The sequence below is a fragment of the Podarcis tiliguerta genome (assembly GCF_965153285.1).
Source record: "Podarcis tiliguerta genome assembly, chromosome: 3".
Classification (NCBI taxonomy): Eukaryota; Metazoa; Chordata; class Lepidosauria; order Squamata; family Lacertidae; genus Podarcis; species Podarcis tiliguerta.
Genome location: NC_139536.1, coordinates 24,334,858 through 24,360,954, shown reverse-complemented (window position 1 = coordinate 24,360,954; position 26,097 = coordinate 24,334,858). Strand labels below are relative to the sequence as shown.

Genomic DNA, 26,097 nt, shown 5'->3' with positions numbered 1-26,097 from the left:
ATCACACAGAGGACTATTTCAAAAGGAAGACTGCCACCTGCAGATGGATGTATTGATGAAGTTACAGGCTGAACACAATGTATAAAACTGCCTTTACTACCCTCCAGAAGTGACGCAAACTTCTTTTCTTGTTAAAGGAGACCAGTGCTGTATTTTCTTGGGTAAGTTCATTTCCGAGATGGTTAACATTTTACAAAATTGTTTTAAACAATGCAGTCACCTCACTTTTAACCTTTAAGGATGTCTTGGATTAAAAGCCTACATAAACAAGCAGATTGAGCTGCCATAACACCGCTTAAGAATCTGTCCCATTGATCGTGCCTCAAATTACACTTGCTTTATTCTTGCGTGATTTGAAGAAACCTCTCTCGTAGTGTTAAGGAAAATCCTATTTGTGAATAATCTCTCTCACTAGAGACATTGTTTGGAAATCATTCATCCCCTTGTGTGGATTAGCTTGGTAATGCTACCCAAGGTCAGTTTGCTTGCGCTGGCTATCTCAGCCAGCCATGTAGCTTGCCTGCTGCTTCCCAGGAGACTTTAATTTGTACGGTCTGATTTATAAATTCCTTTCCCCCACTCCACCATTTTAATTCTTGCTTCGTGCAGGTGAGGGGTATTTATTTTAGCTCAGCACACTGTGTGCAATCAGATCTGTTTTGAACTTTGCGCTCTTCATGGCATCCCAGCTGAGTTTCCCTCTGCCATTGCAGAGAGAATTACTCTTTCAAATTAAGGAACTTAAAAGGGAATAGATTCGCTTCCAGAGGCAATTAATAATAATAATAATAATAATAATAATAATAATAATAATAATATCTTTATTGTCATTGCCCCCTTCGGGGACAACGAAATTACTTGGCTGCTCCATAAAAACACTAATTAAAAAATATAGTAAAATACAGCAAAGGAGATTTGATGACTTTCAAAGTCCGGGCTTCCCATTCAGGGCCGAGATCGCTCTGGAGAAGAAGCTGTTCTTAAGACGGCTCGTTCTTGTCTTCATCGCCCTGTATCTCCATCCCGACGGCAAGAGCTCGAAGAGACAGTGACCAGGATGCGATGGATCTTTTACTATGTCCAGTGCCTTCCTATGGCACCTTGTGGCATAAATCTGCTCTAAGGTGGAGAGTGGGCAGCCAACAATGCTCTCTGCTGCCTTCACAACCCTGCGCAACCCCATCCTGTCCTGGGTAGTACAGCTTCCGTACCACACACATAAGCCATAAGTAAGCACGCTCTCAATGGCACAGTGATAGAAGGCAAGCAGCAGTTTCTGCGCAAGATGGTTTTTTCCTTAGTATTCTCAAAAAATACAGTCTCTGCTGCGCCTTCTTCACAAGCCCCCTTGTGTTGACACTCCAGGACAGATCCTCTTGTAACTCAATGCCCAAAAATCTGAACGTTGTTACCCTCTCCACACAGACCCCATCAATCAAAAGTGGCTGGACATTAATCCTCACGTGAGGGGGCAGCTGCCATGAACAACCCGGGACCCTGTTTTTCTGGCTGCTGACAGCTAGGCCTGAACACAGTAGCTTGCATTCATATTTCAAGCGATTCCTGCTTAGATTCCCCCTGCCCCTCCCAAAACGAGGAGCGTTCTTTGAGCAGTTGCATCCTGGTAATTTTCAAAAGCCAAAGCCAAATGGTGCCCTCAAGCAGTCTTCTTTTTAAAAGAAAAGAAAAGAAAACCATAACTTTAATAACAGACAAATCGTTTCCGCTTTATCTGTCCCCTGAGGCAGCTTGCCACATTCTGCCTAACGGCAGGGCCAACCCAAGACAGAGTCACTTTCACTGTGACAAGCCTTAGAGTGATCTACTCAATCTTCATGGCTGATTGAGAGTTGGAACTGAATTAGCCTGGGCTTTTTAAAAAATAGGTACCAGTGGGGGCAGGGGGGGGGACATGGAGGCTGGACAAACCAGTTCTATTGCTGGGGCAGACACTGCAGACTAGGTCTTATAGACATTAGTGAAATTTTGAAAGCCTGTGTCTCTGTTGTAACTAATAAAGGTCATGGCCACTTTAAACTCCATTTCCAGTTGAAGTGTCACTCTTACTCTCCAGTTGGCCACTGCCCCACACTGCAGGTACTGGGAGAAGGGAATGACTAAAGACTGCTACTCCCCAAAAAGTGTAGCATTAAGATTAGTAGTGAAACTTTTACGTCTGGAAAGAACCACAGAGTTGCGCTCTGCACTATGTCCCTTCATCAACCTTATTCTCCACAATAATAATGCTTTCCGTATAAATACTAGAATGGGAGCCATTTTCCTCTTCAGAACAAACAGAAACCAATAATTTTGGGGGGGGGGGGAGGAGCCATTTTTAACATTTAGAATTGTCTTTCAAAATGTTTTTTTTTAAAAAATGCTTGATTTCTGCACCCCCAGTGGGTTAACATACCCACATTCATCTGCTCCCCACGAGAGCACAGTTTCCTACCGGAAGGATAATCACTGTTATTTACTGCAGCTGGGAAAGGGCGATAAGTAACAAAAGTAAATATATGTAGAATTTCCGTCAAAGTCTAGCTTCAAGAATAATGATGCTTACAGTTAAGGGATGTGTATTTTTCTTTTTTTAAAAAAAACACCAAAGAGATGTAATTTACAATAAGACAAAAACACTTTTTCCAAATGATTTTTGTGTGCAAATATGTGGAAGGCAGACTTTGCAAAGAAATTGCTACATTTTAAACAAGTTTCAGCCTTAGTCTAATAAAATATTTAAGGCGATGGGGATTAGGTTGGAGTGTAGGGGAAGACATCAGGAGTCAGTTTAATATTATTCTGCTGTATTGGTCAGCACAATGGTGCCCTTGAGGTCTTTCCCTGGTGCCCGCAAAGCCTCTGTGCTCCCTTGGTCATGAGGTGGGAAGAGCAATTATCTTTCTCTCCACTTAAAAGCACATTGTGTGTATACTACCCTTCATCCGTAGATCTCAGGGCAGTTCGCAGCATAAAAATACAAGATAAAATCACAAAATACATAGCAGAAACAAGAACAAACCAGTAACCCCATTCCTCACCCCCATGGAGCAGAAGGAGGAAGACAGAAGAGTGACATTCTTTCCTGCTTTATCTTTCAGCTCTATGGTGCTTTCCAAGGTTCAGATTAAGGGCTTTTCCAGGCCTCCACTTGTCCCACTACTCCCCGCCCCTGGGGAAACCCGACCTTTGCCGCTGAACCACAGCAAAAGTCTGTTGGATTTTCCACGGATTGATGTTTGTTCTGATTCAGTGCCAAAGAGTGAGTTTTCCCAGGGAAAGCCATGGGACAAACAGAAAACCGCTCAGACCTGCGCTTTCTAGACATGGGACAAGTGGAAGTGTAGACAAGCCCTAATTCTGCTGGATCCAACTTTTAACCAGATACATTGGGAAAAGGGATTGTGTGCACATGTGCTTTCCTTCTGTCTCTTGGGGGAAGTGATCAGGGGAAGAGAGGTGAGCAAAGGGTTGGAGCCCAGGGCACCTGCTCAAAAATCCAAATTCTAGCAGGAGCGACTCATATAAAATATAATATAATATAACTCATATAAAATATAATAAAATATAACTGTTGTTCACATGCACGTCCAGAATATGTGGCAATACAGATATCAAGAGCATCCTTTTAAACAGTACAAGCATAATTGGGCTGCACATAGTATTGCTTCTCTTTGCCCGAGCATCATCGCACCTACTCATCCAGGAATCAAAGCCCATGGCAAGAGGCTACCATGTCTGGATCCCAACTGCATGGGGGAATTGCACACAGAGATGAATGGGAAGAGAATAAAATGCCCTGCATGCTGGATACGCCTTATCCCAAGTGTCTGTGTTTGACAGTAAGACAGTGTGGATGGCCACAGCATAAAAATATTTTAAATAAATATAGCTTGCTTGGTGGTGACTGGGGTAGCTAGAAATTGCCCCCCTCCAGGTGGAAGATTAACCTTTCAACACTTTTTGTAGTTCAGGAGAGCTGGTGAATGGAGTGGAGGCCTTGCCACACATATTTTTTCTCCAGTCCAACCCAATAGCTGGGTTGCATGTATGGATGGGGAAATCTCATAACTTTAAGGCATCGATGGAGAAATCTCTCAATGTTGGTTTCTCTCAGTTAAATGCAGTCTCCCACATTTCCACATCAGTTTGCAACGGTGATGATGTTGGGGATGATTTTAAGAAGTCCTCATGAAAATTCACCAGCAGATTTGGGTGTGAGTTTCTCCACATATATTTGTGTGGGGTCTTGCATACAAAAAGGCTGAAATCGTTCCACTTAGCACCTGAGGAACATCACAGTCTGGAGCCTGTACTAGACCACCCAAAGAAGAAGAAGAGGAGGAGGAGGAGGAGGAGTTTGGATTTGATATCCCGCTTTATCACTACCCGAAGAAGTCTCAAAGCAGCTCACAATCTCCTTTCCCTTCCTCCCCCACAACAAACACTCTGTGAGGTGAGTGGGGCTGAGAGACTTCAAAGAAGTGTGACTAGCCCAAGGTCACCCAGCAGCTGCATGTGGAGGAGCGGAGACGCGAACCCAGTTCACCAGATTACGAGTCCACCGCTCTTAACCACTACACCAAAGAGCTGATTAGTGAAAAGCCAGCTGTGTAAAAAAGGACAACACCCAAAGCACAATCCCAATGGTGAACTCTTTTGGATCAGCACTCTGTTTTTAATTTGTGTAAAATAAAAACACCAACCAATAAATTATTGGAAGTAGGGAGCTAAGTAACATGTGTGTGCAGGGAAAGAAGTATTTATTGCCTTGCGCCGTTATTTACTTTTTCAATCCGTAATTTGTCTTTTGGCTCAAGCAGGTCCTTAAGGCAGCTGACAATCATTTATCAGAAAACAAACCAAAACAGCCCATATAACAAAACAGGAAAAGAACATTAATATCTCAGCAGAACAGAGCAACAGGCCTGGCATCTCAATTATTAAATTTCCTGAGGCACGTCAGCTCACTACCCCAAGCTATTGCTCATTTAATGTTTCTTGAGTCCATACTTAATATTTTATATACAGTTACTTCTCAACAACCATGCTTCTCTCTTATGTTATGTTTCACCTTGCAATATCAAGCAGAATGCTGCAGGCCAGGATGCCAAAGTCCTCTACGAAAAGTAAAGAGGCACACTGAACACTATGAGATCACGTAAAATAAAGAACAAAGGAAATTTAGAGATCATATGGTAGTTTTGGGGTACCCAGAAACTACAGGCATTCGCAATCACTCTGACCTAAGGTGGCAGCCTATGCACATTACCAAAAATGTGGACCAAAGAGGGCACAGATTTGCATAGCAGTTGCGTATACCATTTTATGTGTTGGTATCCAGCACTGCTGTCCTGCTCCCGTAGGGGACGTCTGCTTCTACAACTGAACTTCCCCACAGGTCTGGAAGACTCTCTGGAGCAAATTTGGGGGGCCCATGGGGGAAGAGAGGAAAGAGGGGCCCTGTTTCACAAGCAGACACCCAGTTGCATAGAACCTGAATACAATCCTACATGTACAGATGCAAGTTCAGAAATAATTACTGCAATTATTAGAAATGCAGTTGTCTCCCCACAAGGGGACAACTGGGACAAGGTGGCTTGTGGGTCTGCTCCGCCTGCTACCCAGGTGCCGCTACTGATGGGCAACTTCAAGGACCTTGTTTTCCCATTGGATGGCTCTTTTATCTTTAAACTGTTCTTGGACCCTCCTAACAGAGGAGGATCATCTGACAGCCCTTCAAACAGAGGACAGTCCTCTACAACGAAGAGAACAGGGCCACCCTAATCTGATCGCAGGACCAGGGCCTGTGAGCGTAGATTAAGTTGTACACTTACAAGTCCAAGTAGCTTTCTTTGGTTTAAAATTGCAATGTTCCAGTTCATTATTAAATACAATGCCTGCCCAAAGTCATTTGATTCGACAGAACCCTGAGCAGTCAAGACAATCGGGTAATCTGGGAGAAAATCATGCTTTCGTCTCTTGCCTCTAAAAATAGTGTGTACATCTTCTTCTTTTTTAAATGCTGTTTTACCTTCCCTATGACAATGACTGGTTTTTCAGCTCTATGCAAACAGACAGAACAAATACCAGGTTATATTTGGCTACGTGCCAGGTGGCTGAAACAAGAACAGAGCTTCGTACTATGAGCCTGTTCACCCAGTTCTTCATTCGCACATGCAAAGGATCCTGACAGCTGAAGGACAAGACCCTTTCAGACTACTATGATGTGTGAACTCAGCGATTCTGGATATAGGATCCAACCATTCCTGTGACCAAGCCAGCTTTTGCTATAATGAGAATTATTACTGACTTTATCACAATTGCCCAGTTTACAAGCTACATTTGCCTTGCATTTTGCTCACAGTGAAATTTCTGAGCCGAGAGGGTTGTGGTTGGCACACATCAGAAGACATTGGAGGGGACTCAAGAAAGTTTTGATGTAGCTGAAACATTTCTCAAGGAGAGTGATGGTGATGGTTCCATAAACCCTCATCTGGGATGTCCAAGTAACATTGATTCTTTCAACTGGGCTTTGTACCTAGCAGAGGTTGGCGCAGAGAGAGTGGTGTTGCCCTCTTGGCTTCCCAATGCCATGAATCGCTGCTGGTCACTGAGAGGGGGAGGACAAAGGATAGGGAGCTCAACATGCTGTATGAACAGTGCCGCCCTGCCTGTACCACCCTGCTCAAGCTATCTATGTCATTTGCCTCCCAATGACATTGGATGTCCGGGTGAAGACTGCTATTGATACGGTGTTGGTTCGTGTTTGATCTGCTTTGTACATAATCTGTAACGATGCAGCCAGCACCTAATTCATAAAGATGGGCCTGATTACGTAGAAAACGAAACATAAAATGTCCGTTCTGCTGTACTTCAAATTTAAGCTACTGTTGCAAATGGCAAGGTAGATCATTTGAAGACAAAATAAAGAAGTTCCCATCCATGAGAAAAGTCACCTTTCTTCTGCCGGGTTCAAAGATGCAATTTTACATATTTCAACCACAATCAGGAAGGATCTTACACTTTTCACAAAAACACCAAATTCACATCATTTGTGGACTAAAACACAATGACAATTTTCAGATATTGAGGCACGTGGTTTCTACTTGCAATAATGTTTCTACTTGAGCATGGTGTAACACAAAGTTTGGTATCCCTCCAAAAACATGATCTGGTCCCAAAGTTATCCTAGTGTGTTCAATCACGCAACTGTATTGTTTAACATGTTTTATATAACATACACGTGCAAATGCACAAATGGGATAACTGTAAAAAGTTCAGATCTGGACCTGCACTATAAGAGGCCAGCTGAGGAGTAGCAAATGGCTGCTCACACCTTTTAACCCAGAATTACAGCATAGTGTGCTGCGATCCCAGCACTCCCTGCTCTCTATTTATAGAGCTGCTTGGCCTTTGATGTTAGGGTTGCCACACGTTGGGAATTTCCTGGACATGGACGGTATTCAGCCCTTGTAAACAGCGTCCGGGCAGAAATCGCTTAAATGTCTGGGACGTATGAAAGCCCTTTCATGGCAACCCTATATAATGTGCAAGACAAACAGCAAAGAAAAGTGTCCACAGCTCTATGGTGCTGCTCTGTGTTTCTGGGATGGGTAAGTGCAGAGCTTTTCCTGATGCTAGTGGTAATTCCTTGATAGTTGAAGCAATGGGTAATGAGGTGGCTGTGAACGAGGGAAGGAACCGCACAATAAGGAATTGTCGGTGGTAGACTGCCATCTCACAAACTATTATTTGCAAAGTTCTTCTAGGTAACTACCTCTCACATAAATGGAACAGAGGAAAGAGAGAGTCATAGAAAGATTATTTTTAACACTCTGTAATTTAATGTCTCTTACTTCTCAACAAGGAAGATGTAGTACCATTGCCCTGAGCAGTTTTGAAATTGAGTTTTTCACTTTTCAGTACTATGGGTCTGACCAGCAAATTGCTTAAAAGTGATATTTCATATCCTATTTACTGCACAATGGGGGCGGTACAGAAAAACAATTATTGCTGAGGCACCTAAAAACTCTGTATGATGCATACAGATGCAGCGAGTGCTTTCGATGAGGAGAGGAAACATTCCGGGCATCCTAGACATTCTCTGCATCTGGTGACATAGTCCCCTGCCTATGAAAGTTCATGCTACAAAAAAAGTGCAAAAAAGGTGCAAAATGTTGTGTGAAATGAAAATATATGAGAGCTGGTCCAACTGTGATGCCTACTGGTGTAACGGCACCTTTGAGAACTCCTGGCACCCACAGAATCTCTGAGCCTCCCCATACACACTCATTGCTCCCTTCATTACAAGGCAGCAAGGCTGGGTACCTTTTTCTCCCTTGAAAAACACAGCAAACTGAAAGAGGAAGTGGGAAGAGCGACACTCTCTCCCACTTCCTCTTTCATCTCTATATGCTTTTACATAGGAACACTGGAAGCTGCCTTATACTGAGTCAGACCATTGGGTCCATCTAATTCAGTATTGTCTACATTGACTGGCAGTGGCTCCGAACCCTACCTGGAGATGTCACAGGTTGAACATAGGGCTTTCTGCATGCAGAGTAGAACATAGTTGGATGTAACTCAATATTTTTTAAATGCTGCTGCTTAGTTTATGCAACTTTGGCTTTAATGCTTGTTGTCTGCTTTTAGGGATTTTATATTATTATTTTTTGTACTGGTCCATTGTGCTAAAGGACACTCCAAGTACCAGCTGGAAATGCTTCTAAAAAGTGCCTGAAATAAAAATAAATAACAAAGGTTCAGGCTGAAAGCCAAAAAGCCCTGGGGAAATGCTACAATGACTACTGCTGAGATGATGTCAAGGACAAGGAGGACTAACTGAACCAAAAGCATACAGTGGAAGACACAGGGAATGGTGTCTGAGAAAGCTGCTCATGTGTTTTGCAAAGCTGAATCAAATGCCAGGAAGGCATGTCATAATAATAATAATAATAATAATAATAATAATAATAATAATAATAATTTTTTAAAAATCAGATTGCTATAGCTTGCCTTCTATGAAGATCCTGTTCCAGTAGATTCTGCCAACATGATTCCCTCCGAGAAAGATAAGGTTGGAGAAAATCAACCACATGGTAGACACAGATGCCAGAGCTGCATGGAGTCGCCGACAGCCTCTTGGGGACAAAAAATGGTTCTGAAAAGAAGGTAAGTTGCATTTAATATACAAGTTAGGAAGGGATAATTGCTGGGCATGTGGAGGAGTAAAAGCAGATTACAGCCATATTTTCTGGAACTGTCCCCAAATACAGGGGTGTGTTTTTCCTTGGAAATAATATCAGAATCGTTAGGAACACAAATCCCTATGGAACCTAAGACATTTCTGCTTGGATACATAAAAGGTGTTTTCATAGACAGTGATCAAGAGATGGCAATCAATTTGATTACTTTAGCTCCTCTCACTACTTTTAAAGAGATTGAAAAGATCTGGACCATGGTGAAAATGGTCAAACTAACCTACTACCGGAGAATACAAGCAAATAAATTCATGGAGAAATGGGTATTTTTCTTGCTATATTGGAATAGCAAGTATAATAACGTAGACATTATGTTGTTTTCAGTTTATTGTTAAGTTTTCAGGTGGAGATTTTGTTACTGCGTTGTAAACTTCTTGTTTATTGCAAACCATAAAAATATCAATAAAATGGTTCTGAAAAGCAAATTTTAAACAGGCAGCTAACAATAAAATCTTAATACTAGAAGGTTAGAAATAAATCATGGTGGTGTTAGGGTGACCGCTATAGGTATAGTGAAGTCATGGGAGTGGGGAGAAGCCCTTGCTCTCCTGTAAATGTTAATATTTTTTAAAAAGAGATGGGGAACTTGCCACTCTCTAGCTGTTGTTAGACTACAAATCCCATTACCCTGCTCCTGGCCATGTTGGCAGAGGGTGGTGGAAGTGGGGGTTCAACAAGTCTGGAGCGTGGCAAGTTCCCTGTCCTTGGTTTACAGCAATAGGGCATCATTCTAGGAAGAATTATCCTCTGCATTGAAAGTAACGCTGGAAAGCACCTTGGCTTAGTGCGCCACATTTAAAGGAAGTGTCCTGGGATTTATATAGGTTTTAAAAAACACACACCCCAACAGAGGCAATAGTTGTCTTCCAGGGGTACTACACAGACAGTTTCAGAGCACATACGATTAGAAGCAGCTGTATTTCCAGACAACTCACTGGTTTTGCAAACTGTATGGTTATTGTGCGAACCAATTAACAGGGAACTCCAAACCCAAGATCTGCTGAGATAGGAGGGTTTGGATTCAGCAGATCTTGGCCTTTCCCAACTGAGATGTGTACTCTGCCAGGGCTATGGCAGCCTAAGTCACTCACCCCACTTTAGCTGGAACCCAGCTGGCAGAACTTGACTTACACCATAGTTAGTCCCCAAAAGGGCTTGTTCCAGCAGCGGAACTTACATGTACCGTAGATTCCGGCATATTAGGCGACTGGGCATATAAGACGACTCCCCCCCCCCCAACTTTTGCTGTTAAATTATAGAGTTTGGCTGCCCGCCAAGCGCCTCCAGGGGCAGGGCGCGCACCCCTCCGCTGCCTCTGCCGTCACAGCAGCAGCACGAGGTGAGGCGTTTGGTGGGCAGAACTCCCTCCCTCCCTCTGGGAATCTGGCGGTCCCCATGGTGGCAGGGCGAGCGAGCCCCGGCCGAAGGCGCGCACCACCTCGCCGCAGGAAGGGGAGGCTGCCACGGTTGCTGCTGCTTCAGGAGGCGGCCAGGGATGGAGGGGGGGCGGCTCTTACCATCCTTCTGCCCACCGCCACCACCTGCCACAACCATAAAAAAGGTAAAGGTACCCCTGCCCGCACGGGCCATTCTTGACAGACTCTAGGGTTGTGCGCTCATCTCACTCAAGAGGCTGGGGGCCAGCGCTGTCCGCAGACACTTCCGGGTCACGTGGCCAGCGTGACATCGCTGCTCTGGCGAGCCAGAGCTGCACACGGAAACGCTGTTTACCTTCCCGCTAGTAAGCGGTCCCTATTTATCTACTTGCACCCGGGAGTGCTTTCGAACTGCTAGGTTGGCAGGCGCTGGGACCGAACGACGGGAGCGCACCCCGCCACGGGGATTCGAACCGCCGACCTTTCGATCGGCAAGCCCTAGGCGCTGAGGCTTTTACCCACAGCGCCAGCGTATAAGATGACCCCCAACTTTGGAGAAGATTATCCGGGGTTCCAAAGTCGTCTACTACGCCAGAATCTATGGTATTCCAACCTCACCCTCAGCTCAGTCATGCAACTGTGCAACCCAGCAGAACATAGCTCATGAAAAGGGTGGCATAAGTCAAATTCATCCAAGTTCCTTGTGAACTGTTTAAAACGGGGGAACTTGCAATGGCGTTAACTTTCGCCATTGTAACAGTAATGCACGTGTGTGCATAACTATTATAATTATGCATGGTGATAGTGTTACAAGGTGCAGAGAAAATGGAAAGGGAGAAGTTTCTCTTTCATCATAGCAGAATTTGGGGTCATCCAGTGAAGCTGAATGTTGAAATATTGAAAGCTTTCAATGGCTGCTAGCGATGCTGGCTACATTCTTTTTACCACTGCCAAAGGCTATATGCCTCTGAATAACAGTTGCTGGGAAATACTCAAGTCCTGCTAGCAGGCTTTTGACAGGCATCTGCACCGCAGGGGGTTGGACCTTGGGTCCCTTCCAACTCTACAATTCTATGATCTGGTTGGCCACTGTGAGCCCAGAATCCTGGACAAGATGGATCTTTGGCTTGATCTAGCAGGCCTCTTCTTATGTTCTTGCTTTTTTCATGAGCAGGGAGTCTGGATTGTGCTTGACAGCTTGAATGTTCAATACTACAATAATCAATATGCATTTCAAAAACAGCAACACAGAAGTCACTATAGGCTAAGAGACGTGAGTAGGAAAAATTAAATTCACACAGCAAATTAAGCACAGGGAAGTTAACTCAAAATATAAATACCTCTCCTGTCTCCATAATTTAGCTTTATGATTATTCTTCTACCATAATTGTTTTTATTGAAGGATCCAATTAATATTACTATATACCTTCCTCTATTAAAGCTGCTAAGAATTCATATCACTGGGTTAGCAGATTGTTTTCCAAAAAATCAAATCAAATAACTTTGGACACAGAGGTTTTACCACCATAACACGCACGTAGTTTTTAGAGGAGGAAAATGCGTAGGCATGCCACCCGTAGGCATTCCCTCCATAACACGCACAGACATTTCCCCTTACTTTTTAGGAGGAAAAAAGTGAGTGTTATGGTGCAAAAAATACGGTATGTTTAAACTTAACAGCAGAGAACTAGACACATCTGCTCAGATGTTCAAGGGAACTCACTCTCAGGTAAGCAAGTATAGGTTTGCAGCCAGTTAATATGTGCAAGCAACAGTATTCCTACTTCTATTTGTTTCAAAGATAGCAATCCATAATTTATTACATTTTCTACATACCCTTGGCCATGTTTGTGAAGCTTTCAATGTTATGCATGTATAAAACATTCAGAGCTTTCTTATTACAAGGTTGACACCAACCACAGAGTACATTAATATTAGAGTGAACAGTCTGGAAACACATTTAGCCCTCTGTTGCACTTGCAGTATTTTTATTTGAAATTTTTAAACTAGCCTTGCAGTGAACTGGGTTAAACTAGCCATAGTTTACTGCTAAATTACATGTTTCAAAACCATAAGAAATGCCATTATGTGATTGGTTTAACTGCTGCTTTAAGTCCTCTTCTCATGTTATCCATATGAAGGGCTCTCTGTGTGTGGAAGGGGGGCTGACTCTGACCCCAAAGTTGCACAGATCCCAGCTGCACCATCCATAAGTTGATGTCTGTGTAAGAGAAGCCGACATTCACAGAGGAAAATGTTGTGATGGGTAACTGAAGCCGTGCTCAAGTGTTACTTTGTGACAGAAAATAATATTTGTGTAGGCAGTGCTATTTTTCTAGAAAAAGAGGTGCCAGAACTCACCATGAACACCTCCCTCGTTCTCTTAGAATGGCAATGGACCCACCTGAGAGGTGCTAGAACGGAGTGCCAGTGTGTTCCGGCTGAAAAAAGCACTAGGTTTAAGTCCACCCTTTTACAAAACCAGCTAATTCAGTTCAAGTTCATCCAAATAAACTTTTTCTTTATAAAAAGTTCACCCACAGCCATTTTCTTTCAGCTTTTGGTATGTTGCAAGCTGCTGGGCTGACGTATAGAGTCCAAACCAAATCAGGGTTCATAAACAAGTAAAAAGATGTCTGAAGCTTTCCTTGTAATTGTATTTTTATACAGGAAAAAGTTTGCCCTTGTTTACTTTGTTCCAGCCACACAGCTGTAAAAGGCACAAGGCACCATTTGCAGTGTTCCTGTTATCCTCACTGAAAACAGGTCCTGTTTGAAGAGAGTAAATCTCTTCAGCAGAAAAAGATACAGAAAATGCCTCACATTCATTCCTTTTAATTGCTTAGCAATCGTGTTTAAGTGAGTAAGTGTCCTTCACCATAGCAGTGCCCCCATATTGAAGGGTATGGACATGAAGACGAGCTAGACATTCTTAAGAGTTCTACCCCAAAATGAATGTAATTCACCTTTAGTTCACCTGGCTAGTATGGAATCTATCTTCAGAAATAGCTCATAATTTTTTGAACTAGTTCAGTGTACTCCATTAAACTGAATTAATTCATTCCCAGCACTGGCTTTTACTGGCACTTCACTGAACACAAGTGGAACCATCTGGATGGTCATAACCATGAATCCTGAATTGTACCGTGGTTCCTACTTACACTCAAACACAGTAAAAAAAAACAACCTTCAGACCTTCTCCAATCAAGTTTGAAGGCTGAGTGACCAAGGCTGGGAACACTGGAGGATGGGGCTAGCATGTGCTATTTACATGAATTATTTGTTAGTAATATCCCACCTTGGGGTGTCATGAGAGTTCAAACAGGGGTGCTTGAATAGGTGAGAAATCCTGCTCAGCCAAACATCAGTTCAAATCTTGCCAAGCAGAATCAGGGCTTTGTTTCTACTCAAGCCACCTTCCCTTGCCTGAAGGACCCCAAACTTGTCTTGGGGCAAGCAGGGGGGCAACATTCACTCCAATCCTAATGTGTTGTTATAGGAAGTTCATAAAAATACAGTGGACCCTCCAGATACGAACTTAATTCGTCCCGGGGGTCCGTACTTACCACAAAAAGTCCGTATCCAGAGGCACTGCGCATGTGCACGCGGCGAAACTCAGAAGTATAAACTTCTGGGTTTGCCACGTTCATAACTCGAAATTACGTTAGGTAATGTAACCCGAGGTACCACTGTAACTGGGATATCAAGGGACTTACTTCAAGCACAGAAGGGTAACTATCGTGTGTGTGTGTGTGTGTGTGTGTGTGTGTGTGTAACTATTAAATATGGATTTGGAAAGCACATTTTTATTATTTCATGGACATTATCATCTTATGTATCAATTTTCTGACTGAGTATAAGAAACAGCACTAATAACAAATATGCATTATATTTTTACAAAGTGACTTACCCTTGTTAGCTCATCTATACCTATATATATCTATATCTACATCTATACATCACCAGTCAAATACAGCTTCAAAACTGAAGGCAGGAATGACTGATATCTGTACACAGACATTTATTCCACCAATCCAAAACATTTTCAACATATTTTCTTAATATTTACAGTTGCCAAAGCTCCCGACCTATGAACAATCCATAAACATTCCAAATGCGATAGGAAAGAAGTTAGATGTGGTATTAAAATACTCTACTGACAGATGTATAGATACTGATAGAATCAAACAGTGGTTCTGTATGCAAAGACAAATCATTTGTCCATATTCAAACATAAACCAAGATCATCAATCTAGGCCTATCTTCAATGGTTTTCCAGGGTATCATTAATTCATATATGACACGGCTAGCTTTGGGATATGCCCAAAGTACTTAAAATGCCACAAGTCGATGTAAGCATAAAAGTTTGGCAGCCTGGAACGTGATGAAAACAGAAGGGTTAAGCTGCCATATGAATGGAAGGCATGGGTATAAAAATACCATTATAATTTGCTTTTCTGTGCTTGAAATATGGTGTAAATTGATCGTCTGCCACTCCTGGTACTCAATCTAGAGTGTGTGAGTCAGCACTGTCCAGGCGAGAAGTGTTGGTGAATATTTTGCAGTAGACTCACATCACAAAAACAAACAAGATAATAACAGAAAGCAACATATAATTTCAGCAGTGGCTGTGACTACGTGGAAGAAAGATATTGCATGCAATTCCCCACAGGGCCCAAAATCCTATCCCTTGCAAGAGGGGCATCAGGGAGCCTTCCTGGAAGGTGCTCTAGGAATTCAAATTCATTTTGCAGATGTCTTTGACAATATAAGCCACAGAAGAAATATCTTCCTGCAGAAGTTGTAAATGTGTGTACATGTTATTTTCATGCCTTGATAAAAATGCAATCAGCATTATTCCGAGGGTGAATGTGATCTGTTCATTCAGCAAACAAATCACCCAGTGGAATGTCCTCCAATCTTGAAGGCTGTATGGATTATGATCATTGTCTGCTAGTGGTTCATCTGCAAATGTCCTAATCACCAGCTGCGACTACATGAAGCCTTTTGCCACTGTTGAGAAGTAGTCACTGAAAACTAACTGGGCATGTTTTCATCACACTGCAATGCTGGCCTCCTGAAGGTGATGCCATCAGTTCATGCAAGGACACACAGCAGCAGTCTTTGGTTGGAGGTACAAGAGGGATGGACCCATTCATTTACATGGTTACTGCTGGCTATTAACCAGAAATGGGGAGACAGACCAGCTCAGGCGATGCCAGTGTCACCATGCTGCTGCAATTACCTACTTATTGAGTGATGTCCTCAGTTCATGACAAGGCACAAAACTATGGACTTCTGTGGGAGGTACAGCACAGGACCGTATCTGCATTGCATGATATGCACCTTGGTCACCACTTGCCAGATTTTCTTCTTGGCAACCAACTGCAACAAGAGCCTAAGAACACAAGAAGAGGGCTGTTGCATCGGGTCAAAAGCCCAACTAATCCAGCCCCTTCTACTTGCATTGGTCAACCAGATGCCCATAGGACAGCCTTTCTCAACCTGTGGGTCCCCAGATGTTGTTGAACAACAACTCCCATCACCCCTATCTAGCAAGGCCAGAACTCAGGGATGATGGGAGTTGTAGTCCAACAACATCTGGGGACCCACAGGTTGAGAACCACTGCTGTAGGAAGTCCCACAGGCAGTGCCCTCCCCACTTGCCATTAGCAGCAGTTTCCTTAGAAGAGGACAGCAACACATAGCCAAAGCTGACTGTGGAATTACCCATACAAAATCATCCCACCAATGAAGAACAGGCGTGCAGCTCCACCTATGGAATCATGAAAAAGCTGTCCATCCATTAACCCTTTCCATGACCAGATCAGGTGAGGCTTCCTGTGTTCACTGAGTGTCCATTGAGGGACAGAATTTGAAGGCATAAAAATCAAAAGCAGAAATTTAAAAAGTATTAAATCATATGTTTTAGTCAAAAACAGTTTAATTGCATAAAAAGTGCACCATCTGTTGATCCCCCCCCATCAAAAAAATGGTAAATATCTTAACATCTTTAATAGGACTAATTTTTAAAATGGGTATCCAACATTTAAACGTTACCCCCCCCCATTGAAATAATATCTTTATTGTGCCTTGTGTCATCTAAATACACCTTTCAAATGAAACAGATGGAAATTTTTATGGACGTTCACATATGACTTCCGCTGACATCTTTAGCTTCTTATCATGACCTAACTTTCAAATATCCTTCACATGTCAAGCACAGAAAGAAAATATGGGAGTGCCTGGGCATTTATTCTGCTGTAGCTGGCACAGAGGAAGCCGTAATTTACTGACGAAAAGAGAAGGGTGGACAATCAAGACAGAAAGCAAAACTATTTGTGCTTCAAGTGCCTATAAATCAATCTGTTCATTTGAACAGACAGTTCAAATCCTTGCACATTCTTGTCTGAGGGATGATATTTCCTAATGCAGAAAGTACACTACAAAGTACAGACAGCTGCGTCGCATCTTGATAATCCAGTACCACTTAATAAATACTATTAAAGAGTGTTGCTTTGAATTTTCATGAGCTCTGGTTGCTGCTGTGAAAGTTGCCCTTTTGGAAAGCATGAATATTTGTGAGAGGGGGTGGGTGCGTGAGGTGTAGGGTCAACGTCCATCCATAAATATAAACAAATGTGCCAAATAGACTTATCACTGCTTGACTCATCTGCCTGACACAGCAATTACAGGCAATGATTTTTGATCAACAAACCTGTGGTGAGAAAGCTGTGATGAAATGTGGCCCTAGGACTGAAACACAAGCAAGATCTGCATTTGTGTGTTTGTTAGGGCTGTTGTATAGTCACTTGTAGACGATAAAAGTGTGAGTGCTAATCTACTGCAGTCTCAGGCATTCATTAAACAATAGCGGCAGCCTCAAATTTTACTTTTCAACCATCACATCACTAACCGAACAGATACAGTAATTAATATATTCCTTAGGGTCAGGGATAGGTGATTTTTTTTTTTTTAGCCTGAGGCTGTGCTGCCCCACAGGTAATAATAATAATAATTAACAACAATAATAAAAAATTGTTATTTATACCCTGCCCTTCCCGGTTCAGAAACCTGGGCTCAGGGCAGCTAACAACAAATTTAAAACACTTAATACAACATAAAAGCAGCATAGAATACAGTATAAAAGCATGAATAACAATAAAATTCAAAGTTCAAAAATCAATTTGGGGGAAATCCATCCAATAAACATTAGATGGTCACCAGGGTAGCTGGCTAAATTAGTCCTACTTGGGCCAGGGAGGAGGCCAGGGGAAAATTAGCTGTGGGGTCCCAGAGATGGTAATCTTCATAAAAGGGGGGAGGGGGGAAGAGAAGGGAAATAAAAGATCAGGCTAAGTTCAAATTAAACTCCAGGCAGAACAGCTGTCTTACAGGCCCGGCGGAAGGCGGTTAAATCCTGTAGGGCCCTAGTCTCATGGGACAGAGCATTCCACCAGGTCGGAGCCATCACTGAAAAGGCCCTGGCCCTGGTGGAGGATAGTCTGACTTCCTTAGGGCCCGAGACCTCTAAACTATGGTTATAACCATGCCAGTGGTGGGTGGAACCAAAATGAGCAGTGCCCACACTACACACATGCACTTAAGTGGGGAGTCCATTGCAATGCAAACAGTTTCACGCCCAACAGTTGTTGAGCTTGCTCAGACTATTTTGGAACCCTTGGAATCTGTTTCCCCCCTGGACTTTTGACTCAGTGACAAGGGCTTTCCACCACTCTCCCACCATTTCAGGTTAGAATAAGATTATTTATTTATTTTCCCGGCATCACACATATATACGGTCATGAGTGAGTCAATCGCGCCTAAGAGGTGGTGGTGGGGATGCCTGTCTAAAGAGAAAGCCTGGACTTATTTGTATGTTTACAAGGTAAGCTTTCCGTAGCTTCCCCCCAGAACTTATTTTCACTGATTCAGAAATGGGCTAAATAGTTAAGAGGAGAATGACTAACCTTGTTCTCCAAAGACTAAATCATAAAGCTGGCTTTTTGGTTGTTGTTGTGGTGGTTTTTTTAAAAAAACTTGAGATGGATTTTTCAGTCACCCCTTAAGATGAGTCATCTGCACGTAGTTTCATTTGATGCTTGCTTTTTGCATCACTCAGTGCAGGAATGTTACTGCTGTAAAAGTGGCATGTGTCCTGGTTCTTTTTATTTCTGGTCTGTTGGGGATTGCTCTTCCGGCACGAAGATTTATTTAATTATATTTTTACTCATTTAAAATAAATTACAGATTGATTTTCAAACCCAGTGCTACCCAGAGTGCTTTATAAAAAGAATAACACACACACACACACACACACACACACTCACACACACACACGAACATCTAAAGCATAGTGCAGTTTTAAAACAAAGTTAAATGCAGACATTTCAAATCAGTGCAAAATGTTAACTAAAGCCAGCATGAACGAACATGATCATAAAATCATAGAATCTTAAGAGTTGGAAGGGAACCAAGGGTCATCCAGTACAACCCCCCTAGGAAAAAACAACAACCCACAGCCACAACCAGATTAGCTATGAAAAGCAGCAGTATGGTTGTTAGTAAAGGGACCCTTTACTAGCAGGCGTGACCGACTCTGGGGTTGCGGCGCTCATCTCGCTTTATTGGCTGAGGGAGCCGGTGTACAGCTTCCGGGTCATGTGGCCAGCATGACTAAGCCGTTTCTGGCGAACCAGAGCAGCGCACGGAAACACCGTTTACGTTCCCGTCGGAGGGGTACCTGTTTATCTACTTGCACTTTGACGTGCTTTCGAACTGCTAGGTTGGCAGGAGCAGGGACCGAGCAACGGGAGCTCACCCTGTCACAGGGATTCGAACCGGCAACCTTCTGATTGGCTAGTCCTAGGCTCTGTGGTTTAACCCACAGCGCCACCTGTGTCCCACTATGGTTGTTAAGAGCTGTTTAAATGCTGTCAAGGGGTGGAGCCTGCTGAACTTCACACAGAATTGAGTTCCAGTCCCCATGACTGAAAGAGAATGTGCAATGTACCTACACTGGGTATCTGCTTAAGTCTAGATCACAGGTAGGCAAACTAAAGCCCGGGGGCCGGATCTGGCCCAATCGCCTTCTAAATCTGGCCCATGGACGGTCTGGGAATCAGCATGTTTTTACATGAGTAGAATGTGTCCTTTTATTGAAAATGCATCTCTGGGTTATTTGTGGGGCATAGGAATTTGTTCCCCCCCCCAAACAAAATATAGTCCAGCCCCCCACAAGGTCTGAGGGACAGTGGACCGGCCCCCTGCTGGAAAAGTTTGCTGACCCCTGGTCTAGATGCTTGCATGGAGAATCTAATGTACAGTGGTACCTCAGGTTACATACGCTTCAGGTTACAGATGCTTCAGGTTACAGACTCCGCTCACCCAGAAATAGTACCTCGGGTTAAGAACTTTGCTTCAGGATAAGAACAGAAATTGTGCTCCGGCGGCGCGGCAGCAGCAGGAGGCCCCATTAGCTAAAGTGGTGCTTCAGGTTAAGAGCAGTTTCAGGTTAAGAACAGACCTCCGGAATGAATTAAGTACTTAACCCGAGGTACCACTGTATATGGAAGTCTCCAAATGGGCTTACCCAGAAGAAAAAAAGTATATGTATTCTAACCAGCAGTGTACACACAAGGGCTGCTGATGTGGTAATGTACCCCTGTGTAAGCAGGGACTGCCCATTTGTTTCATTGTCCAGTCACACTCTGCATGCACCATTATGTTTTCTGAGTGATAAGCCTACTGGATTACACCAAAGTCACATCCAGTCCAGTATTCTATTTCCACAATGGCCAACCGGATAGCTTTGAGAAGCCCACCACCAGGACATAACTGAAATGGCTCTCCCCTACTCATGATCCCCAGTAAGGAACTGGCATGTTCTCTCTGATCCAGGAGGTAATAATATACAGATATCACGATTAGACAAATCACAGGCACAACTAGAGTGGGCCCTAAAAATATATCTCAAAGCAAAGACCACTTGATCATTTGAAGTTTCTAAGTCGTTTTCAAGGGCAACCCCATGTAGGGTGCACTGCACTAGTCCAATCTGGAAGTTACCAAACATGAAATATCAACATTTCTGCCCCAAATGGGCTGACAAACCAGTTTTGGCCACCAAGGCCACCTGAGACTCCAGTAACAATGTTAAATCCAGGAGCACTCCCGAGCTATAGACTTGCTCCTTCCAGCAGAGTACAACCGCATCCAAGACAGGCTGTCTCTCTACCTCCCAGACTCGAGAACTCGGTACACGTAACACCTCTGGATTTTCAGGATTGAGCTTTGATTTATTGGCCCACATGCAAGCCATCGCTGCCTTAAAACACCTCAGCCGCCTCTCCCAATTCAGATGGAACAGAGAAATAAAGCTGGGTGTTGTCTGCATATTAACAACACCTTGCTCCAAATCCTCTGATGACAGATTCCAGAGACGTCATATAGATGTCAAATAATATGAGGGACAAGATGGAACCATATTGGACACCACAGGACAACTGCCATGGTGCTGAACAGTGCTGCCGACCCCTTCACTACTTGCTGGAAAAGGTCCTGGAGGTAGGAATAATAATAATAATAATAATAATTTATTTATACCCCACCCATCTGGTTGGGTTTCCCCAGCCACTCTGGGCGGCTTCCAACACAATATTAAAATACAGTAATGCCTCAAACATTAAAAGCTTCCCTAAACAGGGCTGCCTTCAGATGTCGTCTAAAAGTCTGGTAGCTGTTGTTCTCTTTGACATCTGGTGGCAGGGCGTTCCACAGGGCGGGTGCCACTACCGAGATTGAAACCACTGAAGTAGAGAGCCTCCAACCCCCACCTTATATTTCACGAATTTGTTTCATCCATTTTTCAAAGGTGTTCAAGTTGGCTCTAAAATGGTCCGTGATGACATCAACGTTCAATAATATCTGACTCATAATGCAAATGAGTTTTTGACGCAAGCTCTCTTATTCTTCTGCAAATGGTTTCCTGCGTATCATTTAAATGGAGCACTTTGAACTTGTGTACCTATTTTGCGCCTGTGCTTTCTGCATTCAGACTAAGTGCTCAAGAAAGGAAGCTGCTGTGCTGGCAGTTGGTTGACACACATTTCGTTGCTTGAATGGACATGAACTTTTCAAAAGGGAATGCAATTTACAGAAGAAAATCCAGGTGCACACCAAGAGAAGAGCGTTCGTTATGCAAATGTGACTTTTACAAATGCAAACCATCCTTGTGTGTTGGGGTGGATTGTGTGTGGTAGGGTAGCTTTCGCATCAGCTTCCGGTATGCTCTTCAATGGGGAAGGTTGGATAGTATGCCGGGATGCCTCTCAATTCTGCCTGAGACCCTAGACCAGGAAGATTCTTGGTTGTCTCATAGCTGAATTGCCTTGCTAGTGCTTTTCTGGAAAGCAGGCAGGCGGACAGATTATATCCTTCCCTAAGTTGCCCCAGAACCAGCTTGAAGCACAAAACACAACTCTGGGTGGGGTCATGATGCTTACTTGACCTCCCAGCAGCAGAGGAGTCTTAAAGCGGCTAACAATCGCCTTTCTCTTCCTCCCCCACAACAAACACTCTGTGAGGTGAGTGGGGCTGAGAGACTTCAGAGAAGTGTGACTGGCCCAAGGTCACCCAGCAGCTGCATGTGGAGGAGCAGAGACACGAACCCGGTTCCCCAGATTATGAGTCCACCGCTCTTAATCACTACACCATGCTGGCTCCAGGAGGAAGAGTGGAAGGGGGCAAGGTGGTGGGGAGGTTAGTACTATGTTCAATACACTGGTGGGAACATGGCTGTACAAATGCACTGGAAAGTGTGCAATAACAAGTTGCTTTGATGCAACTTCACCTAATCTCCCCGCAAACAAATCAAAACGAATGCTCATTAAATAGCTGATGTCATCTAATCTTCTCGCAAACAAATGAGGATGAATATTCAATAAGCAGGCCGCCTAGAAGCACCCAGTGAGAGAAGATGGGATTTGCACAAAAGGATTTGATACTCACACAGCAAGAATCTATATTGAATTGCACTTGTGGGGGTGAAGCTTCACAACCAACACTGATGAGGTGGAGCTGTTGAGCATGTGTACACTTCTGTCTCACTAGCAGGGCTTCTAGCACAGATCTCTTTCAAGATGCTTGCCTTTTAGGTTCCTCCCTTGAACTTCCCAAGCTATGAGATACAGGTAGACAGGAGACCCAAAGAACTTCCTTTGCACAAAATCAGGGGTAGCCAACATAGTGCCCTTCAGATGTTGTTGTACTACAAAATCCAATATCCGTTACAATTGGCCATGCTAGCTGGGAGTGATGGGAATTGAAGTCTAGCAACTTCAGATATATGAACAAACAGCTGCACTAAATTTCTGATGCCATAAATTATTTAGCAGCAATCTATGATTTTTAAGGGACGCAGGTGGCGCTGTGGGTTAAACCACAGAGCCTAGGACTTGCCAATCAGAAGGTCGGCGGTTCGAATCCCCACAACGGGGTGAGCTCCCGTTGCTCGGTCCCTGCTCCTGCCAACCTAGCAGTTCGAAAGAACGTTAAAGTGCAAGTAGATAAATAGGTACCGCTCCAGCGGAAAGGTAAATGGCGTTTCCGTGCGCTGCTCTGGTTCGACAGAATTGGCTTAGTCATGCTGGCCACATGACCCGGAAGCTGTACGCCAGCTCCCTCGGCCAATAAAACGAGATGAGCGCCACAACCCCAGAGTCAGTCACAACTGGACCTAATGGTCAGGGGTCCCTTTACCTTTACCTTTATGATTTTTAAGCAAAGTAAAATCCCCTATTAGATGACCTTCAGGACTTTTAATTACCTTTTGTTGTCACTGTATTTCACAGCACACCCACTTTCTGTATTATGTAGCTCTAGAAAGTTGCCAATCCCAAAACTCGAGTCCAGCAGGTGGCCGTGTTCTGATAGCACTGAACGACCTGAAGTCTCTAGTAGAGGGAGTCTAGTCCTATAGTTCTGAGCATTACAAAATGAAAACCAATGAACTTACAATTAAATCAAGGACAGCTGGAAGAGAAACCAGCCTCTTCACTCCATTTTCGGCTGCTACTCCCAGCCAATTAAGTATCGCCCAGGACCAAAGGTAGCTATAGCCGCCGTGCCAATAGCTTACAAAAGCGAACGTGATTGCTGTGGAGAAGAGCATCTTCAAGATGCTGCAGCGGGATCCTCCCATCGGGATGTAAATGTACCTGCCAGGGAAATTATAAGCAGAAGTAATTAAGACTTCATTGAAATCACAGCAATACAACTACTGCAATATAAATTTGTTTTCACCAGCAGCTCTAAAGTGCTGCCTTGACTAATTACCTGACATTTTCTTTCTGAAACCTCTATAGTTTCTTAAAGGCAGTGGATGAGTTTGTGTGTTTTTTTGTTACTGTTTTTTAAAAAACAATAATTCATGCTTTTTGGCAAGATGAGGCATCTCCCTCCCCCTGCCCCCACCTGGAAGATGCCAAAACTGAATACACAGGCTATGCCACATTCCCAGTGAGGTTAAACTTAAATTATTATTATTATTATTATTATTATTATTATTATTATTTGTTACTTATATCCCACCCATCTGGCTGGGCTTCCCCAGCGACTCTGGATGGCTTCCAACAGAGTATTGAAAACACGATTAAAAAATAGACAGTGAGGTGGAACAGGATATTAACCAGAACACAGCAAATAAATAATTCCGTATTTACTTGCATGGTTTCTTAAACCTTTCCGCAATAGGTTTCGTGAAACACTATTGTTGGATGAAATGCTTTGTTTGAAAAGTTTTGGTAAAATCTTGTTTGGTAATTTTAAGTAAATTTTAGTAATGTCTTTGCCTTCGTTCACATTGTTTCTTTTTTACTTTCTGTTTTATTTGCAATAAGTATCTATACAGAGGTATTACACAAAGTTCAGAGCTGCTGTTGAGAATGGAAGCATGCAGTTCTTCCTCTCACTCCCACAATTTACCTGACATCATTGCATCGTATTTGACTACGTCAAACTCAGAGTAGGCACACTGAAATCAACTGACTTAAGTGCATGGATTTCACTGGGCCTCCTCTGAGTTTGATACTGGCTCTTCTCCACATTGGCAGGGATGCTGGTGGAGTGGGGAGGATCAGGCCATGTAATGGTACCCGGAGCGAAGGTAAGTGAGCTGGGCATGTTTAGCCTGGAGAAGAGGAGGTTAAGGGGTGATATGATAGCCATGTTCAAATATAAAAAAGGATGTCACATAGAGGAGGGAGAAAGGTTGTTTTCTGCTGCTCCAGAGAAGCGGACACGGAGCAATGGATCCAAACTACAAGAAAGAAGATTCCACCTAAACATTAGGAAGAACTTCCTGACAGTAAGAGCTGTTCGACAGTGGAATTTGCTGCCAAGGAGTGTGGTGGAGTCTCCTTCTTTGGAGGTCTTTAAGCAGAGGCTTGACAACCATATGTCAGGAGTGCTCTGATGGTGTTTCCTGCTTGGCAGGGGGTTGGACTCGATGGCCCTTGTGGTCTCTTCCAACTCTATGATTCTATGATTCTAAGTTGTAATGCATGTGACATAGAGTGGGGAACCCAACCCAAGACTTCCATATTTGTAATATGGTCTCAACTTAGGTTTTCCTTTTGAGGTAGTAAATGCAATCAGTCATTTGATCCATAATGTTTACATTTATAATTATTATTACAGCTCCACTGGTTCTGAGGGGAAATGAAGTCCCCTTCCCAAGCGATATTTCAAAGAAATAGAAACAAATTGTACAGGATTAAGGAGATACAGATCTAACTGAAGAATGCAATTAGAAGTAGCAACATTTAATTCTCAAATGCTTACAACATTTCAGAATCACTATTCATCTCTCTGTATGGTGGTCAACACCAGCCTTTGAGGTCTTTCTGTTCCATAAATCAGGCTTCAATCCTCAGCATACATCTTCTTAGTGAATAAACCTCATTGTATGAGGTGGCATCTACTTCTGAGTAAACCGGCACAGGGATGCATTGTTAATTAGTGCCATTTCCCCCAGGGAATATTTGATTATTAGATCCTGGTCTCAAACACACAACAAAACTAGGGAATTGGGGAATGGGAAGTGTAGTAAGAGCACTCTACTCTTCGTGTTGAGGCTCCGCAAGTGTTATCGTAGCTGGAGGTTTTGCAAGCAGCACAGAAGTGCTTTCTAAGTGCTATCCGTCCTTGCAATTTAGCCATTCCAATTGAGAGACTGCCAGGCTTTCTTTAGTAGTTCTGCACCGGCAGAAAACTCCTTCTGGGGAAACAAACCAGGACTCCTTTGAAGAACTGGACATGATCTATCCTGTGTGGTTTAGATTCTCTCCTGTTGTTCTTGCATACCTTGCATGGAATACATACAAGCCCCCCCACCCCCCACCCCCCATGTAAAAATCAGTTCTAATGATAGCTAAAACATGGGACATAAAATTTTCCAATAG

General features: G+C 43.3%; 1 protein-coding gene across 8 annotated transcripts in view; it reads right to left on the bottom strand.

Moving 5' to 3' along the window:
• HHAT (hedgehog acyltransferase) overlaps positions 1–26,097 on the bottom strand; it is a 168,593-nt gene that overhangs the window by 34,663 nt on the left and 107,833 nt on the right. For 5 of the 8 annotated variants that reach the window (XM_083433097.1, XM_083433096.1, XM_083433100.1 and 2 more), the window contains 2 exons: positions 23,652–23,853; positions 9,016–9,160 (listed from right to left, as the gene is read on the bottom strand). In XM_083433097.1, coding sequence (XP_083289223.1) covers positions 9,016–9,160; positions 23,652–23,853 — 347 coding nt within the window. Of the gene's footprint in view, positions 1–9,015; positions 9,161–14,422; positions 16,022–23,651; positions 23,854–26,097 lie in introns of those variants that run through there. The other 3 variants (XM_083433102.1, XM_083433101.1, XM_083433103.1) reach the window with 3 other exon arrangements.